Here is a 14083-nt window from a genome sequence, read left to right on the forward strand (position 1 = left end):
TACACACTGATTTTATGAATTCTGATCTGAAAAAGAATGTAAGAATACATAAAAAGACAAAACTGAAATTAGTCTCCACCTTTTGAGATGTCATATATTCAAATATAAAAATCAGATGCTTTTGTTCCAAATGAATGTTCTTTCTGTGCCAAGTACAGTTTGCCTTGCTTTAGTGAAAAGTCTAGTAGACTAACTCAAACTGCTTCCAACATGTAAACCAGACTGCCAAACTTTTCCACTACTGCAGCAAAGGAATGCTGCCATGTTTCACTCTGTCCACTCTGTTATGATGGGGATAATCTCTAGTACCAAGGAAGTGACAAACAGGTAGGAGAAGACAAAGTGGCATAGAAGAAGTAACATCTTAAAACATTACAGCTATTAAATGCTGAATTCAAGGCACTTTTATTTACACTTACTGAAACTAAATTTTCTTCCACAAATGGAGTAAGCATATGTGAGCGAAGGGTAACCATGATGTCATTGAAGTCCAACCCAGTTATCATACCACTTTTATTTTTGTCCTTCAATACAAAGGCTTGTCTTGCATGTTCTAACTGCAGCTCCTAGAATGAGCATTCAGAAACAGCAGATTAGAAACAAGCTCTATAACTTAGGTATTCACAAAAATGTCACTTATTTCAGATTCTTATAGCATGCCTCAGTATGTCCATGCATGTAGACCACAGCACAACTGCAGTTTAAACTTAAATGCCAGCTCAAGTAAAATGAGAAGTCTGCATACTGAGTTTAACCACAAATTCATTCCTCTGTCAAGGAAAAGCCCCAGCTCAACTGTAAGGAAATACACACTTTCTCTAAGTGATCTGAGAAATAAACTTCATATATCCATGTCCTGTCTGCTATCTATTCCTTTATTAAATACTTAACTGCTAGGGAAACATCTGATATTGATCTTAAAAGACCTGAAGTGAACTGATCTCCTGCACATCCAAGATGAAATATGACTGGGCTATTATAAACTAACTCATTGAAAAGTACTTGAAAATAAACAGGAGGACAGTGAAAATTATATAATACAGATTTAGAGTGCCCCCAACAGCTACTTCCCATAATGTCATAAATGGCCACTCATTTCAGGCAATTTAAAACTCCTATACAATCTGTAAAAACCCTCATATAAAGCACACTGCAGTAACCTAACCTCAAGATAATAATGATGGTTGTAAATTCTATGTCCAGAAAAAGTTGTTTCCTTCTATTCAAGCAAACATAAAGCACATTCAGCTGCCACTCAGACTTCCAGAAGCAGCAAAAATAATAACCATGTACTGACAGACAATAAGAAGAGGTCTAACTATCCAGCTTATATCACCTTCACAGTAAGTTCTCAACTGCTTAACCTCAAGATCAAGGTTTTCTAGATCAGAGTGCAACAAGCCTGCTATGATCCAAGTCCAAACCCCACAAGATAAATAAGAAACAAGAAACATAACCTAATCTAAAATGAGGGGCAACAATATCCAACTCGTATACATATTGATATTACTACAGCCCGTACTACCCTTCCCTACAGAGGGTTTTTAATATATGAAGACAGTAAAAGGTTACGGTATCCGACATAAGAGTATCTTGGAGCAATAAGCATAAAATCAAAACAGATATTTATCACTTTGTTCTGGGTTAGGTTCCACACAAAAAAGCAATGCGGCTTTTTCTGCCCAGTATTCCAAATTTGTGCTTGGGATCACTTAAAATACATGGTACTAAAGGCAGAACACAGTTTATTCCTTAAAAGTAACACCATGTTATACTGCAGCCTTGAAAGTCTGTGCCAAACTCCAGTATCTCGATTTACAATACAGACTTCAGATCCTATTTAGTTAAGACATGTTTTTCTAGAATCTGCTCTAGATCCAGATACAGGTCAGTACAGGAAAGACATGGACCTGCTGTAGTGAGTCCGGGAGGAGGGCCACAAAAGCTTGGAGGGCTGGAGGACCTCTCCTATGCAAACAGGCTGAGAGAGCTGGGCTTGTTCAGCCTGGAGAAGAGAAGGCTCTGGGAAGATGTTATTGAGACCTTTCAGTCCTGAAACAGCACTTACAGGAAAGATAGGAACAGACTTCTTAGTAGGACAAGAGGTAATGGTTTTAAATGAAAAGAGGGTAGATTTACAGTGAGGGTGGTAAAATACTGGAAAAGGTTGCCCAGAGAGGTTAAGATGCTTCATCCCTGGAAACATTTAAGGTCAGGTTGGACAGGGCTCTGAGCAACCTGATCTTGTTGAAGATGCCCCCTCTCATTGCAAGAGGGTTGCACTAGATGACCTTTAAAGGTCTCTTCCAACCCAAACTGTCCTATGATTCTATGATCTATTTTTACGCTGGACAATAATGACAGATAGTATTAAGGCACATCTATCACTCACTACTTTTAAGACAAAACTATTTTGCAGCAAAGGCTAGCCCTGGAAGTGCATAATCTATTTTTCTTCAGGTCCACTAGACAGAAAACTTAATTTATGGAATTCAGTGCAACTACCAACAATTCTGCAAACTCCTTTCTCATGAATTATAATGTACGTTTCTCCTACTCTCCTTTCTTCCTTTATAACTGATGCCTTCTTTTAACTTCTAGTATAACCTTCAATTCATTTTATATTTTTACTGTAACTTTTTGACTTAGTACAAAGTCTGGTTCTAAATGAAATCCTTTAAAGCCTGGTCCCTAGAGGGTGATTCAGCAACATTTCAGGAAAGAGATACGCCTCCTGCAAAGTTGGCTGCATTTAAGATCAAACTCCCAATCACGCCAGTGAGAGAAAAAAAAAGGGTAAGTATTAGGATAAATACACTAAAAGAAACGTTAAAGAAGCAAAAACATTTATATGGGAGGTTATATGGTTAATAACAACTGGCTATATGTAGGATGCTATCTTTCTCTGGCAGAGGTTAATTTTACTATTAATTTCCCATGACAGAAAAAGCAGACCCTCAATCCAGTTAAACAACAATCAGTAAAACGGTTAATTTCATAAACAGTGTATTTAGTTCCATTCTTTTATAGGATGGTATTCAAGTTAAGGCACAATGAGTACATACTGCTTACAGAACTGGTATGGAGAAATACCAGAATAAGATCCAAATTTATAATGAAATTAGTGTATTATTAGAAATGAAAATGAATTTCAATTCTACTTTGGAAGAAGGTTAATAACTAACCTGAAGAAACTGACTGAATTCTGAATAGTTAAGATGCTTCTTCCTGTTATGTCCAAAATGCAGTCGAATGAACTCACAGTCCCAGTTGAACGGGATTTGAAGATGAATAATAGTTTGTTCAAATATTTCTTTGACATTTGCTTTGGGGGAGGGAAAAACAAGAAGTGAGCTTTGGGGTACAGTAAATCTACAAACATTCCAGGAAGGATACAAATGATGTTTTAAGCAGCTGTTTAGGAAGTGTTTTAGTTTGTTAAGAATAATTGCTAACTGAACCTTTACAGACCTGTGTAAGAACACATTTTCAACACAACGTGATACTTTTTGTATTACTGCATAAAACCTTGGAGTGAGTATTTTATTTAGTTTTAATTAAGAAGCAATTTCCCTCATACATGACAAATAAGAACTATTTTGCATTCTGATACAAAAATCAATAGTGGCTCTCTGCTAGGAGTCAAATTAAGCCCTTTATCAAGAGCACGAATACCTGCATTACAATCTCATGCAATATTTGTCATACTGAGTATGGTTTGATTGAACCTTGATTATTACAATCACACTGTCTGAATATGTCTATTGAAGATAGGTATAAGAAATGACATCTAAAACATATCATTAACTCAGCAGAAAGCACCTTATTAGACGCTTTTGATAAGGTCTTAGCACAAAAATCAAATCCTATAAAACATAATTGGTAGTCTCAGTTATTAAAATGTTTTAAGATAAGTGAAGATAGAGATGTCCTCTTTTTAATGAAGTAAAGAAAAAACCTGTCATTTCAGAATATGAAATTCTTCATATGTATACTGTACAACTGAAATCTCAATGCCAAATGTATTATCTGAATTCTGTCAAAAACCTCATCTGAAAAAAAAAGCATGCATTATTCATACACAGCATCGCCATGCTGCAAAACAAGCCTGCTTTTTGTGCAGACTATCCAACCACATAAATAGTATAACTAGGTATCTATCCATACCACGTGAACACTTTTCAAAATCTACCTCAAAGTACCTGAATTAATTTGGTTTTATCAACCAACCTAGAACCTGCTAATAACTAAATTAAACATCACATTTGATAACTCCATCAAGAGCTATTTACTTGGAGTAAATGTGTTGCTTTCTCTATGCTAAAGGACTATTTGATTCATTCATTCTTTCAATTCTATAGCCATTCTATTAGTTCTAGATCAAACCCTGTCAAATCATTACATAGTTTTACCTATTCAGGGAGGAAAGGAAATGTTCAGAATGAATCCATCTCAGAACAAGGACATTCCAAATAGGATTCTTTAGCTAGAGCATGGTTAGAGATTACATATTCAAAGGGCAGATTATAGCTAGCGATTTAACTGTAATTTAACCCTTACTTAAAGGTCAAACATAGACTATAGTAAAAAACCTGCAATTTATAGTTTCCACTGCAAGGTATGCTAAAGAAGTTGTTTGGGCAAACAAGAAACTTAAAAAACTACCCTGCTACTTGTAACTGTCTGCATCTATTCACCAGTATTAATATGCAAGGTAAGGGTTAAGAAAGTGAGAGGTAAAGCACCCAATACATAGTACTAAAATATTTTATTTTGCTATACTTCCTTTGAAAGTTTTGCCTGTAGATTTATTCATCACTACTAGAGATCAAGGAACCAGGAGATGCAAATTTAAACTCCCCAACTACCATTGACTCACTGCAGCTTCTGACCAAGCTACCTAGAGCCTTTACATACTACAAACACAAACACAGTGCAGCTCACCACTGAGCTAGCAAAACGGCACTAAATTGTGAAGGCAAAAGGAGACAGGCCTGCTTAATTGTATCTACTGGCTTGGTTATTAAGGTAGAAACAGTGCCAACTAGTGACTACTTACACATCTGTAAAACTGACTCTAATACACACAGTTCTCCTTATGAAAACTGAGCAAAGAACATGCCGAAACAGCCAGAAAATTTAAATTGTACTTTTCAATTGTTTCCAATAATTGCTTCTTTAAACCTTAAAGAAAGGTTGTCTTTTTTCTCATGAGAAAATATTCATACCTGCTCATATAGACAGATACTTTAATGATTTTTAATGAGACTTAAGCCCTCATCTTTTCATAACTCTCATCCAGGCATTTAGGCATATACTACTTTAACAACCAAGAACTGGTTTATTACGCTGTTAATCTTTTTCTTCCTAAAACTATTACAATTAGTCATGAACACATCACACATAAAGATTCTTCAGCACATAATAATAACACTGGGAAATGAATTCATAAATTTATATTTAATAGCTGAGTGTATTGAAACTTGAAAAATTCTAGTAGTGACTTACCACCTTTAATAAATGGTATCCAAATTAGCCTGTTGCTTCTCTAAAATTGAGATGCCTTATCCCTTTTTCTTCCAAGGCCAACTACAATCAGTAATGTATACTGCATGTTTTAGAGTAGTCTGAGTTTAAGGATATGCTGTTGTATCTAATGCTTAATTAATTCCATGTTGGCTTTGTTTATGAAGCATTTGGGGTACAGGAGCAAAAGCATGCACCTGTTGTGAATAACTGACACAGTTAAAACCATTGAAACTCTAAATACAATTTTCCAAAGCCATCCAGGATTCTAAAACATTGCTAGATAAACTCTAAAATTTATTACTTCTACCCAAGAGCAGCAATGCTTTCTTCACAAGAATACCTTCAAGAATACCTTTTTAATCCAATTTTGTTGGCTATTCTCTTATAGTAAAGGAAATAGCCATCTCCACAACAGCTCATGTGATGAGAAGCAGCAAACTGACTGTCACATCTCAGAAATTATACATAATGCGGTTATCACCTGCACTTCCACCACTCAGAATTATGATCAAATATTTTTAATTTATTTTTCTCACAGCAGAAGCAAAGCACTGACAACAAAGAAAACAGGTAACATTCAGATACAGATGCTGGGGATTTTTTGCCTTTTTTTTATCTCCCTCAGTCAAAACCCAGTAATGCTTCCAAATTAAGATAAACTACAAAGTACTTCAAATTTCCAACAGAGCTATTCTGCAGGAGGCAAACAGCAAATTATTTTTAAAGCCTTTCATTTTAGTCTGACATTCTACAGAATGCATTCATTGTCCCTGTCAATACATGTTGCTCATTTACTAATGTCTTTTCCTACTCTTTGCTCACCTTTCTGCAGTGGAATTCTTTCCCACTGAGCTGATAACTTTCTTTCCAGGCTTATAACAATGCATTTTCTTCTCAGATAGGCATACAAGTCAGTAGCCTGATGATATACTCAGCTTACCATCAGCCCCAGGAACAATAAACCTACTACTCTAGTGCACTAGAACACTACCTCCAAGGCGACACACATTCTCTCAAGATTACTTCAGAATTTCCCCACCCAGTCATTTTAAACAAATTATAGACACCTGGAGCAGCTATCTGCAGGCAGCATACCCATCACTGGCTCAACTTCCAAATACTGTTACCTATCGGGCTCAGAAAAAACGATACGAGAACAAAATTTTTAGGAAATAATTTCAAAGAAGGCAGAAGATGTTATGAACACCGTGATGTCTTGCTGAGGGACCATGGTGGGGATGAGCTTGATAGCCCAAGAGAACCTTGAGGTGGCTATTACTTGTTTTGACTAATCAGCTCCCCAAGAAGCAGAGTGAAAACCTCAAGCAATTCAGTGCCACCAACCTGTTAACAGAGTTCACCATTCCCTCTCACCAATGATGGAACATCAGGCATGCTTCTTAGAGACACAGAAATATAAATGTGATAGTTTCAAGTAGTAGCCTAAGTATGCTAACGGTTTGTTGTTTAATAATTTGTGAGGTGTTTTTTTAAATCTGTCTACTCAGTCATTTACACTCCCATTTGTACATATTTCAGTCTTAACATACATAATGCATTTTAATATATCCTATGTTGCTATTTTTCCTTATTTCTGCTAACAGCAAATTTTACATATAGCTACATACACATACAACTAGCAGTTCTCGTTTACAGCACACTTGATCAAAACATGGTGTTTTTCTTATATCCTCAGGTCTATAGCCATATAGTTATGACGGTTTTTCTGCTTACATGTTAAAAGGTTTCCAGCATTTACAGCTGCAAATAATATTTTATAAAACAGACCTCTTAAGATTAAATAAAAATCCTAGCATTTTCAATCCAATTGCTCTTTCAGAAATGGTGGAAGTGAGTATTAGGAGTGATCTGTGTTTCCTGAAAAATAATACTCAACAGCAAAGAACTGTAACAACATATGTTCAACTCCTTTCTCTTGTTCTCACTCACCTTCTTCCAGTGTTCTCAAACTCTATGTCCTGATTAAGGGAAATCTGAACTTTTTCTCCTAGATTAAAATTTGTTGAAGAAAATAGATGGACAAGATTTCAGTACTGCTGTATTCTCAATTTCTGAAATTATTACACTGATGTTTATTATTTCAGTTCACCAATATCATAGTAATTTTCACATTAGTTGCATTATCAGGCATTCAATTCCCTTACTCCCCCCAGTACGTTTAAAGAAGAGATCATTATGCTCTGCAAAATATTTTTAATGAGATTTTGAGCTGCAGGATGTTTTTAAAAACCTTATGTTCAGTTTCATAAATATTTTCCCATTATGTCCAAAATTATATAAAAAAAACTGAATACAGAAGACTCCTGAACATGAAGGCAGTAAAATTGGTTTCTAAGCCTCATTATTTTAGCTTTATCTTTCTAACCATACCAGCATGGGTATTTAACTAAAAAAGTGTCTCTTAAATTCCCCAGTTTATCAGAGAATGGCTTTCTTTCTGGTGACTCTACAAAGATGAACAGCTGGAAAAAGCCTTGAAATTGTACATTCCAATTAAAAGTGATACAGTCCAGATCACTGCATGGCTTGCCAAAGGGATAAATTACAAAGAATCCTTTTACTTCCAGTTAGACACTCTGTTTTTGAGAGAAGTTTCAGTGACAGTCACACACACTTCACCTTCAACCACAATAAGGACTACCTGCTTCCACATTGAAGCACATGAAATAGCTTGAGCGCATTTAATATTTGCGTTTGCTTTAACCTGACTTCAAATCAAAAGACCTACAACAATAGCAATAAAAAGGAGTCTTCTTAGTACCATAGCACTAATTTTATCAATGGTTTTTAAATATCTCATTCATGCTAGGTAATTTAGTCAGTTACATCCAATGATCAAAAAAGAAAACTGGTTGTCAGTCTTCTCTGGCTACACACAGCAACCCAGCAATAAAGACAATTCATGAAAAATGAAACAAACAAATAAATCAAACAAACAAACAACAAAAAACCCACCACTTTTCTTTATCAGCTTTAGCATTTAAGTATTTTATGGTTAAAGAATATTGTAAGGGCTCATCAGCAATATATTTCCCATAAAATATTCACCTAGGAATAATTTATGAAGTAGTACAAGCATTTGATCAGGAAAACAAATAATTTTTTCCTATTTCTCCATGACTTAACAGTCATTTAAACTACACTGTCACTTTTATCAGTGGGTTATTAAAATAGTCATTTTATTACTTTTTATTCACCAAGCTGGTATCAAGTCTAGTGCAGCTGAAACATGAGTGCTGAGCATGATGTACAGTTTACTCATACAAAGTAGTTCCAATTTCATGTTTTTGCAATGGATCTACTGCATGAATATCACAGCATACTGTCTGCACATTTATGGTAGTCATTCATACAGGATTTTGGGATGTCCAAAACTCCCGGAAAAATGTCCCAAAGCAGTGTGAAAGTAGGTGATGTTAAAGTGACAGAAGGCTTCCTGTTTCAACAATTCCAATTAACATATTATATGGCACAGACACTGATTAGCATAGCATAGCTGACAAGTATTTCTACTAAATATTTTTTAAAGAATCATAAACTTTTTGTCTTCTTCCATTTTTCAACTCAGAAGTTCTTTATAATACAATTTAGTACTCATTGGAGAGTTAGAAGCTAAACTTTTGAAGAGACAAATGGCAGTCTGAGGTTCAAGAGGACTGCAAGAACATAAACTGCTCAAGTATGGTCTGAGTCCATGTCAGTAAATAAATCCTAAAAAGGAGATGTGAATCCAACTGAGCATCTTGCTTTCAAAAACAGAGACAGTTCTAAAAATCAACAAATACACTTAACTCTCACTGGATAACTGAAAATCTTAGTAGACCAGGATATCTTTCTAAAATGCCGCACAGTCACACCCAAATGGTTTTGAGACATTATCTCACATCCAGCAAGGCCAGTGTTGGGTTCAAGTTACTGGCCTAACAGACCCAAGCTGATTCTGTGTTCCATTCTCCAGCACTTCCCCGCCCCTGCTCCAGATGCACAATGCAGAAAAACCTCAGTAAAACCATGTCACTTCTGCCAAGACTTACTGGCTTGAGTTAGCTTTGGAACCAATGCAATCACATTCACATAGCATTGTATCTGAGCTAGAACATCTTGACTCATGTTTGCTCTCATAACCAACATAGTTTATCTGCAGACTGGATACATTGCATATTCATAAAAGAGAGATGACTTGTCTGACAGAAATTCTTATACCAATTGGCTAAACTGATTTCAGTGTATTTCTAATCATTTATTAAAACTTTTAAGACCTAGTTTTATATATTCTCGTTTTTACATGAAACTAAACTCTGTGCTTCTCTGTTGATGTGGTATGAAAATGAAATTTCGAGTGCAGGACTCACAAAACAGCCTCTGTAGGCAACAAGACCAAATTAGCAATTCATTGCAGAGTTACCAAATTCTGAACGTGCTATATATTAGCATTCACATTTTTCCCACATGCATTAATTTCTATGATATGCCTATGACGTAAAAATAAGTAGGCCATGATACAAACAATAACAAAAAAGCAGCACTAAACATGAGAACTGTAGCACAAAAGTAAGTACCACTGATATATTATAACATACTAGTAAATAAAATAATAATTGCAATATAATCTTGTAAACTCAGGAAACCAATAGTGAAGTTTCTCTCGGAGTTTCCTACTCAAGACTTATCAGCCTTATTAAAAAAAACAAAAATCAGTGATGAAGATATTGGAAACATTATGGAATTTTCTGGTTTACAATTTCTCTTGTTTGTGTTGTACTTTTAGCCTTTAATATAATGATGTGCTCGTAAAAAATAATAATCCTCAGTCTGATTGAGGAATCGCAACACAATCTGAAATTACTTTTTGTTAATTTACAGAACCAGCTATTTCAAGTCCTTCCATGAGAGCTACAAAGTGTATATCATCGTTTTGTGACACTATTAAATATACCATCATTAATGTGGTCATAATGATTGTAATAGTTTGTCTACTTCCTAATGACTGCATTTACTGTCTTCAACTTTACTTAAGTTCTGAGTTTCTTTTCAAGATGAGGTATATTCAAATTGCTCAGTATTTGATCCTTCAGTTAATGATGCAATTTAACAAACATCAGAAGTCAAGCAATTTGGTTCTATAAAAAGACCCTTGCTTCCTTTATTTTTTTTTATTCCCAACAAGTTGCAACAATTTTCATAAGAATGAAATAGTACAAACGGCAAGTGGTTACAAATCCAAGCACAGTTTGTGTTTTCTCTATTGAGAACTTTATTCTTTTGGATAGAAATAACATGTAATTCTCATTCCACTTTATTAAAATTTGTAGCATTGGCTTTTCTAATTTTCATAAATATATGAAGTTTTAAAAATAAAACCTAGTCCTCAAAGGACTGCAATTTTAGTAACAGTTATTTAGCAACATCACAGAGCAGTACAGTTAGCTTAAAGAATTTTGTCCAATTACTAATTTATGTGATTAAGGAAAGAGGAAAAAGGTAACAAAACTTAAAGGCCATATTTTCTTCCTAATTCTTCAAATACATGATCTAGTTGGAAGTTAACACTCATAACATTAAAGATTTACTCCTCAAGAAAAGGAATACTAAATTAGAGATTCTAAAGGTTAAACCTCCTTCATTCCTATATAGAGCTTGTATTGTATCTAATGATAATTCTTCAAAGAAGAATGGAGATCCAGTACATATTTTTAAAATCCCTCAGTACTGAAGGAGCTCAAAGTCTACAAATATACTTAGAATGACACTGAACAAAACAGCATTGTTATAACTACTTCAGAAACATGAAAAATCTTGATTCAGGAAGACAGAGCAAAACAGATTTTGTTTCTGTGTTTTTCTTAGGCTTGTTTCACTTGAAAGAAAAAAAACAGTTTTACTCTTGAACACTCTTAGCCAACCAGTACAGTATAGCACAATACGCATTTCTATGTACCATTTCTGTGGTCATGAACCACTATTAAGATTTATACTACTATTATCACTTTCTTAAAATGTTTTTCTTTATATTCTTACCAAATGTTATTTCTCCATTGCCAGTCTTGTCAAACAACTGAAAAGCAACAATGAATATTGCATCTGGAGTACACAAAACAGATTCAAATGCCAAAAATTCTTGAAAGGAAATCAACCTATGAAAGAAAATACAGAAGTTAAAAAGATTTTAAAAAATTATTCACAACACCATGTGAATACAATGCATCTGATGCTCTAGAAAACTATATGATCCAATTATTAAAATAAAATTCTAACATAAAAATGTTAAGACTGTACAAAATATAAGCAATTCTGCGTAAATAGCTACAATATGTTACCTTGCAATTACAAATGTAAGCAGACAGCACTTAAAAATTAAGATGTAAAAACCCCACCATGAAGATTATTGGGCTGTCATTATCTTAATTTATATATCTATTTCTGCTAAGAAAGAAAACATAGTTTAAGTATAGGAATATATTACACAATATATGTGTTTTCTTAAAACAACATATAACAAATAAAAACCAGGTTCAGAATAAGTTATACTTTACTATGAATATAGAAAAAATATAACACTTCAAATATAACATGAACCACGATGCCATGTAGGTGAGGCCAAGAAAGAAAGAAATTATAAAAACATTTGGACATAGGGACAGTTAGACATGACCAAGGCAGGGAAGGATTTGAGTGTAACAGCAGATCTCAAGATTCTGAGCTGTGTATGCACGGCAGTCACCATACAGAACAATGCAACTCAGGATGCACTAGGAAAGCTGTTTCTGTGCCAGGTAAGGAAGCAGCAGCCTCCCCAGCTAAGGTTCCCGCAATGTCTCTGGAATGCTGCTTTGTGTTCTAACACATAAAAACTCGGACTTGAATGTATGTACAGGTAACTTATTAGGATAATCATAACTAACTTTTCTAGAGGAACTCATTCTGACTAAATAGAAAAAAAACATTTTAAAGAATCCCCAGTCCTCCATAAACCGCAAGGAAGTTAGAAGGGATCCTAATGATGTATGTAAGAATGGCGGAAGAAAGATAAGCCCTAAGCCAGGAGAAGATAAAGGATAATGTTGACACATTAACAACTTTACATATCCATAAAGATATTCAGAGCAGGCATATACTGTGTCCTGTCCAGAATACTGAAAGCAAAAGCCTGAGGTTTTAACACCAAACTTGGTTTATTGGAACCAATGTGTGTTTTCACCCTTGTAAAAATAGGGGACTTAGCTTGATGACTTCAAATATTCCATCCAGTTACAACTCCCTTAGCTCAGTTTACAGAAATAAATGATGGGATATCTATTTCAGTATCAAATAAATTATCAATGGGAATGGAAATTATAATTGCATTTTATAAACTAAACAAAGAAATTACTATTTCATTAGATATTCTTAAAACATAGAGTATCATTGTATATTGTATATTTTCCTAGATAATGTACCTAATTGATCTGAATTTAGTACTCTTCATAGAAGATCATTAGCTCATAGTGACTACTTCATACATACACTGCTTACTGCTAAAGAGCAAAGTAGAAATTCTGTCACCTACAGGGGAGGAGGGGAAGCGAGGAAAATGAAAAAATCAAACCACACTATCCATTAGTTTACCTAGTGTTTCCCTGTCAGATTACACATAAAGCAGAATTGAGATACTCTAAATGAGGTTACATATGTCAACATTCTTGCATATAAGCATTATGCAGAAAATACAGGAAAAAATGTAGTGATTTTCAAAGGAATTAAGATATGGCAGATACAGAATTATGATACTAATTTTTCACACTTTAGCCACAAAAAAAAACAGAGAAGTAAGAATAGTTCTTCAGATGTAAAGTCAATTTCATCCAAAGGATGATCATGATAAATAAGGGTTTAGTATCAAAGAAACAGAATATCCTTTTAAAATAATTGGAAATACTATCATTTCAAAATATACCTCACATACAAGCGAAAACCTGACATACAAATTAATTCCTAAGCAGGAAGCTTTATAACTGACAGAATCAAGTGACGATCTCTGCAGAATGCATTCGTAGAAGCCTGAACCTGAAAGAAGCCGTCTTCAGAGGACTCACTTTAACAGTGCCTACAGCAAAAGGAGACAAGACACATTCAATTTCCTTTCCATGTATTCAGCTTGCAATGCCTAAGAGCAGGGATATCCCCTGTGATCCTCCATTATCCATTAAGACGGAGATAACAGGAGCTAGATTAAACAGAATGATAGAACTTCCCACCCAATTGCTACTCAAGTATCATTCAGTGAACCCGCTGCATTACAGAGTCCATAACAATATCAAATCACTCACCTTGCATTTTATCTGTAACATTTTTTAAAATTTCCTTTTCTCTTACTTCTTCTGTACTGTTACCTTTCAAAAGCACACAAAGCAAGCCATGTGTTTACAATTCCTCTATATCTTTTTTTTCCTACTACAACTCCGTGCTCTTTTTTCCCCACAAAAACTTTCAGACATTAAGTATTAGCTCTGTTGTGACTCTTCAGTATGTGAAACATCAACTCTTTCTTCAGGAC

General features: G+C 34.6%; 1 protein-coding gene across 3 annotated transcripts in view; it reads right to left on the reverse strand.

The window, feature by feature from the left end:
• SLC25A12 (solute carrier family 25 member 12) overlaps positions 1-14083 on the reverse strand; it is a 50061-nt gene that overhangs the window by 27198 nt on the left and 8780 nt on the right. For 2 of the 3 annotated variants that reach the window (XM_061453402.1, XM_061453413.1), the window contains exons 4-6: positions 11569-11684; positions 3186-3325; positions 420-566 (exon numbers count right to left, since the gene is read on the reverse strand). In XM_061453402.1, the coding sequence (XP_061309386.1) occupies positions 420-566; positions 3186-3325; positions 11569-11684 (403 nt within the window). Of the gene's footprint in view, positions 1-419; positions 567-3185; positions 3326-11568; positions 11685-13483; positions 13634-14083 lie in introns of all 3 variants that reach the window. The other variant, XM_061453421.1, reaches the window with a different exon arrangement.

This window comes from Pezoporus flaviventris, unplaced genomic scaffold (assembly GCF_033815535.1).
Source record: "Pezoporus flaviventris isolate CSIRO_AGI_PZ_B2104156 unplaced genomic scaffold, CSIRO_AGI_Pfla_v1 ptg000001l, whole genome shotgun sequence".
Classification (NCBI taxonomy): Eukaryota; Metazoa; Chordata; class Aves; order Psittaciformes; family Psittacidae; genus Pezoporus; species Pezoporus flaviventris.